This window comes from Galendromus occidentalis, unplaced genomic scaffold (assembly GCF_000255335.2).
Source record: "Galendromus occidentalis unplaced genomic scaffold, Mocc_1.1 scf7180000077202, whole genome shotgun sequence".
NCBI lineage: Eukaryota > Metazoa > Arthropoda > Arachnida > Mesostigmata > Phytoseiidae > Galendromus > Galendromus occidentalis.
This window is the reverse complement of record NW_003805190.1, coordinates 154,196-160,092: the sequence shown is the minus strand read 5'-3', so window position 1 is coordinate 160,092 and position 5,897 is coordinate 154,196. Positions and strand designations below refer to the sequence as shown.

Genomic DNA, 5,897 nt, shown 5'->3' with positions numbered 1-5,897 from the left:
TATTTCAAGAGAAAGGAGAAACATTCATTAAATGTGATCTATCGAAGATTTACAACGACGACGACGACAAGCGAAAACAACATAGAATCACAGGGAGGAACCATAGCCAGGGCTCCCCATAAGTTTCGGTCAACGAAGTCGACGGCGACCATTGTATGCTCCCCACCAGGCAGGAGTTCCGCAAACGGCGCTTGTTAAACGACAGGGAGGTATAAGTCATTTGAACTCTCCATCTCTTGCGTGTATGTGAGAATCACCGCCATAAACGAAGAGTATTCTGGCTCGACGGAGGGCTGGATGAACGAGTTGATAAATAATTACCACGGGTAAAAACGGATCTGCCCGAGGTTGTCTGTCCATGCGAATGATGGGGATGATTTTCGGGTTGGGAACTCCGAGAGGTGGTCTTCGCCTAATCCGAAGCTTATTATCGCCGAGCGGCACGGCACAAGGTAGAGCAACGAGACCCGTTCTTATCTGGCGGGACAGACAAGCGGAGCAAATCGCCTTCTCAGAATCAGGCACAAAGCCGCATCTGCCTCTAATTCGAGTCGATGTCGGTGTTCATTTCATTTCAATGCCTCCGAGGCGGCTAAATCTCTTGAGACACTCACACGAATCGAGCATTTCTCGTGGCACGCAAACAAACCGAATTCATTTGACAAGTTTTGAACTTCTGGGAAACGGACTGCGTCGAACACGCAATCGCTGTCAACTGTTCCCATGGCGTCATTTGGCGCAATCAACTGTCACAATATCCGATAATCTTGTTCGGTGAGTGAGCTCCACGATCAATACTAATGAGGAGTAATGAGGGTGAGAAAGTCTCTCATCAACTGCTTTCGTTACACTCCCGATGTAGTCTTGATCGGGAGTGTCCATGCCGCAATCAATGAGAAAACGTTCCGAAATCAACCGCCGAGCAATAAATAACCTTAAGCGATTAGGGCATCGTCTGAGCCGAATCCGAGAATTGTTTCGAGTGACCGCATCCGAGAAGATCTTCGACGGCTCCTTCCAGCTCCTTGTTCATCGTGACTGAATACTGCGAATCTAATTTCCAGACCCCCTCCTCAAACAACCATACGACCGTAGCTCCTTGCTACGGTCGCGAGTTTCGAAGAGCCCGTGAGGGGGAACGATATTTCGCGAGCTTCCCAGAGTCGGCAATCATGCCTTCTGGGAATTTATTCCCGCATTCCAAACTCATCTCCGAATTTAGCGGGATCGTCAAGAGAAAAATAGAGAAAATGTTGACTGGGCTCAAGTCCTGAGGGTCGAAACTTCAACCGCGCGGCTTTTGCCCCTCCTCGGATCAAGTGATTCCAGCCCAACTCATACGTCGAGGCGAGAGGGACACTTCTTCTCTCAGGCAGACTTCTTTTCGGCAGACCAACCGAGTTTTTCCAGAATCGGGAACCGGTGTTCGGGGGAAAGGGTTTTCGCTTCGTATAAAATCACCCTGGTGGGGCAAATCGCGAAAGAGATCAGTCATCAAGATCATGGTGAGTGATTTCTGCCTCTGTGCAGGGGCTCCGTCCGGAATCGGACCCCCACATCCTTGAAATAATGGGATTTCACCCTTTTCAGTTCCTCCATCTAGTGTTTGTGTCCTTTGCTGCGGCAACGCATGCTTCGCCTCTGTACGGAAGGAACGGTTACGCCGAACCTTACTTCGGTCGCTTCGGTTTGAGTCCAGTTGTGCGTGCTAGGCCCGCTTTCGATGGCCCTTCCTTCGCCCCGGTGAGGAACGAAGAACAGATCAGTGCGAACGACATCGATGCCGACGACTCCTATTCCTTCGAATATGGTGTCCAGGCCGAGGACGGCAGTCATAGCCGCCAGGAAGCCAGAGACTCGGAAGGGACCGTCACAGGTGAGTCTACGCCGTGTTTTCTTAATGAGGGAGGGATCGTCTCCCACGAATGCAGTGTCTCGCTTCTCTGACGCTTCAGTAGCTCCTTCTGAGCTCAGACGCGGTGAACAACGTAGCTTTGAAAGCCCGCCGCTCCCCATTTGACCGAAGCGGTGGACCAGCGAGTCTTCTGAATTACGGAAATATTCATCTTATCGAGCCGATGTTGTTTGCGCTATAGTGGCTCATGAATGAGTCACTCGGAAGGACATCGTTAGCACCCCGGCCGATTCATGGCAATTACGCGTCCTCTATCTCGGATCATCGATCAAATATTCTCGGTTATCCGCGCGGCTCCCTTGATCTGAGATTTCGTTTCTCATGGGCGGAGAAATTAGAAATGCGTCGGCTCGATAAATCCTGAAATTTTCGTCTATGACGCCGATTCGCTGATCGCTCAGCCGCTGGCGAGAATTCTCCAGATTTCCAGGGGATACGAGAACGGTCGAGATAAGCAGAATCGGCCGACCGTGGGAGGAGCGTTGGATCGCCCTCTCATGTCATATTAGATCACCTCAGGCTTGGGTTCCGAGTTGATGATGATTTTCTGTCTTTCGTTAGGTCGCTACACGATTACTCTATCTGACGGACGTATGAGAGTTGTGGATTATATCGCCGACAAAGACGGATTCAGAGCGAGGGTTGACACCAACGAGCCGGGAACCGACAATCAAGCTCCCGCCGACGTCGAGTGGACTTCATCTGCGCCCGGTGCCTCTCCGTCGAGACCCTCCTCCCAGAAACCCAAGCCGAATACGCCTAACGGAATCAATCCTCGACCCACTGAAACCTTCGTAGTGCCTCCAAATGTGATCTCAGAGCCCGGGGCGCAAGACGGTTCGATCACGTCCCGTCCTACGGTCGTCCCAACTGGGCCTTCTCGTCCAATCCAAGTCATCCAACCAGGTGTTCCCGCTACAGCCGACGAACCTCGGGTGAGCTTTTGCGCGCCTCAAATTCAGGCATTCGAGCTGATGTTGTCGCCACAAGAAGACGCTTCCCATGAACACATGTAAGGTTCCTCATGTAAAAATCCCTTCCAGACTCCTCATCACCCACCGATCGGATTTTTGCCCCCCGAACCTTTCTCCAGAATCCACTTGGCTCCCCCCAGACCCATAAACACGGCATGGGGTCCAGCTATCGCTCAATACGACCCGCTCTTTTCATCGCAATGGCCAGTCGCGCACGCGCCCTTCATACTGACGTCTTATCCTATCAAGAAGAAGAAGTGATTCACTACGCAAAACGCGCCTCGCTATTTTCATCTCCTGCAAATATGTACAACCCTGTACAATATCTATCCATGCTACATCCTAATAAATAATGTCGAAGATCAAGAGCGATCCGATACAACCATAGTCTTCTCTTTCTCCGCCTAAGCTATCGTTTCGGTGTCACCGCTTCTGATTTGGGACCGCTGAGAGGATGCTTCAATTTGAGGATCGCGATTTCAGATTTGTTTCTTGATTGAGTTCTAGTTTATTCCAATTTAGTGAACAAAGTACAAGTCTTATTCGGGTAGATTCTAGACCATTATCTCTTCGTGCGCTTTTCAGGCTGGCTTCTGATCCTCCCATACTCGAAGGGTCATCAACCGCGAAGGGAGAACCCTATTCTATCGATCCGGTGATAATAAATACGATATCTCTCTTCTTGGACTACCATGGATTGCCATGAGCGATCACTCGATCTTCCATACAACAACAATAATAAATTACTCGGGCTCTCACACATTGAAATATACACTCGGCAGCAAGCTCAAATTGATTAACGAACTCATCTTCCCTCTGCTGGTAGACGGTTCGGGCACTCTCAATTAATAAATATCGAGTTCGAGTAGAGGTCTGGATCAGTGAGTGGCCTCAGTAGGAAACACCAACCGGCGATTCCGAACGCGTAGAGCAGCCACAGCCAGGATCTCTCGGCCGCCGGCAGTTGTGGCACACCCATATAGTTACAGAAAGCGTGAACGAGAATGCACGGCAGTATATGACCAGTCCTCAAAAACAGGAACGATGTGTAGATACCGAACAATGTCGTAACAAGTAACTGGGACGCTGTCACTTTCACAGCGTTCAGGAGGCCGAAACGCGGAACGCGTTCGACAACGTGGTGCAAATGACATAATCCGAACAGCACCGGGCCTACTATCGCTGAGCCCAATCCACCGAAATGCGGATAGAGTAGAGGCAATAGACACGCTCGGAAGCAGACTTCTTCGACGAATGGAGCACAGATGTGGTCCCGAACCCAGAGGGGGTCCGTCAAGCTCTCTTTCCAGAAGTGGGGCTCAATCAGCAGCGTGTAATAGCGGTCGAGAACGAAATGAGTGACGATGGGGGCGAGGTAGAACAGCATCGTGAGGGCCAGAGGCAATACGCTCGCTGGCAACAAGCCATCGGCACGGATCCCGAGGAGCTCCCGGAACGAGACCGAATAGAAGGAAGCGTCGTGAACGAAGTACACGAACACAGGAGTGATGAGACTCAATAGAAGCACTCGCACGCATCGGAGTTTTGCGACCGAGGGCTCGTTGCGTTGCCGTCCGTCGATTCCTACGTAGATCACGACTAGAAATGCGAGAGCAATGCCCACAGCGCAGGCGAGGGCCTGCAGCATGATCCATAAACCTGCAAACGAGAAATCTCCGTTCATATGATCTTTTTCCTGTGGACCTTAGAGCTTGATTTCTCTCCCCGAGACTCTGCGCAGCTCGAACAGCGTCATCGGGTGACCTGTGATGATCCGCGGATCTGGACGTGGCGGCCGAGACCATCCCCGAGTCAATGGCTTTCGCTCCCCGTGTCCGACACAGGTGGAAACGGAGAGAATTCCAATTTGACAAGGGAGCATGGCCTGCGGCAGCTCGCTCAGAGCGTTCCATGCACGGGCTGAGTGATATATCGCAAGCGACGAAAGGTGAACGGAACGCTGAGACCTACCCGAAAAACGTACTTTGCGAAGTTATACCATGATCGCGCACATTTTGAGGCAGTCGAGTGATCCCGAACTCATCATCTCACGATTATTGTATTCTCTGAGTTCTCCGTCCGCCGAGTGGTCGAGGTTGACGGCCACTTGCTCGAAAGTAAACAACGCTTGTCAGACACGTGCGGGGGAGAGGAGAGCGGGGAAAAAGGCGCCAGTCGGGAAAGTTGTACAAGGAGTTGCTTATGCCCACGAAGGAACTCTGGACACGATGCCAATGGCCCGAAATCGAGGGACTGTTCTTCCCTGTATCAGGATGGTAACTTCTTCGCATCCCTCTCATTTCTCTTCTGAAGCCGGGAGCACGTGTGTGGTGTGCCGCTCGTTCTATTATCATCAGTGAGGGGTTTTACGGCGGAAACGAGCGGGCAGATGGAGTGGCATCCATACAGTTATGATGTTCTATTCCTCATCCTTTGTGGTAATCTCCACGGAATATGGACTATGGCGAGCCAAATGGGTGATAAAGGTGAATAATTGAAATTTATTCCCGTTCAGCTCGAGGGTACCGGGGACCCCACATCCAATTCACGGGGCAGTATTCGCTGACAGAGGCAATTTTTCCGGTGTCATCAACTTCTCTGTCACGGAAGGCTACTTCGTGCAGATTCCCATTCGGAAGACGGCGGATTTGCCATCCTGTATACCTTCCAGCAGATGCTCTCATGCCCCGGAGTTCCCGACTCTTGGATGAATTGGAGTAAGAACGGAGAGAGCTGGGTGACGGATTATCTCTTGGCTCGATTCAGATATGACCCTGATACATCGGAAGGGTGAGTCATTAATCATTGGATTTGTTCCCCTCACGGCCGTGTCGATCTGTGCTCCCCTGAATCGCGAGGGAAACCGTGGACTCGGTGGTCCCAACCCGACCGTGACAGGAGTATTGACAATATTTCATGGAATCCCTCAGGAATGATCTTCGGACTGTCGAGATCGCCCCTTGAGAGCAGGATGTTCACCCGGGGGAAGCCGACAGGCGCGTCCGCAG

At 51.4% G+C, this 5,897-nt stretch overlaps 2 protein-coding genes across 2 annotated transcripts; one reads left to right on the top strand and one right to left on the bottom strand.

The window, feature by feature from the left end:
* Nucleotides 1-810: 810 nt before the first annotated feature.
* Nucleotides 811-3,266, top strand: LOC100899177 (uncharacterized). The gene is made up of 4 exons (XM_003741822.1): nt 811-816; nt 1,591-1,876; nt 2,477-2,850; nt 2,959-3,266. Exons 1-4 carry the CDS (start codon nt 811-813, stop codon nt 3,148-3,150), a joined length of 858 nt encoding a protein of 285 aa, XP_003741870.1. The 3' UTR covers nt 3,151-3,266.
* A 295-nt stretch (nt 3,267-3,561) lies between these two features.
* Nucleotides 3,562-4,988, bottom strand: Sras (Ras converting CAAX endopeptidase Sras). The gene is made up of 2 exons (XM_018638929.1): nt 4,861-4,988; nt 3,562-4,548 (listed from the first exon to the last, which is right to left on the bottom strand). The coding sequence occupies exon 2, from the start codon at nt 4,535-4,537 to the stop codon at nt 3,731-3,733; it is 807 nt and encodes a 268-aa protein (XP_018494445.1). The 5' UTR covers nt 4,538-4,548; nt 4,861-4,988; the 3' UTR covers nt 3,562-3,730.
* Between the last annotated feature and the right edge of the window lie 909 nt (nt 4,989-5,897).

Excerpts from the sequence above, each read along its gene's own strand:
- Sras (XM_018638929.1), bottom strand. The coding sequence starts at position 4,537 with ATGCTGCAGGCCCTCGCCTGCGCTGTGGGCATTGCTCTCGCATTTCTA.
- LOC100899177 (XM_003741822.1), top strand. Across the intron at positions 1,877-2,476 it reads CTCGGAAGGGACCGTCACAG|GTCGCTACACGATTACTCTA; the intron begins GTGAGTCTACGC and ends GTCTTTCGTTAG. Across the intron at positions 2,851-2,958 it reads CTACAGCCGACGAACCTCGG|ACTCCTCATCACCCACCGAT; the intron begins GTGAGCTTTTGC and ends AATCCCTTCCAG.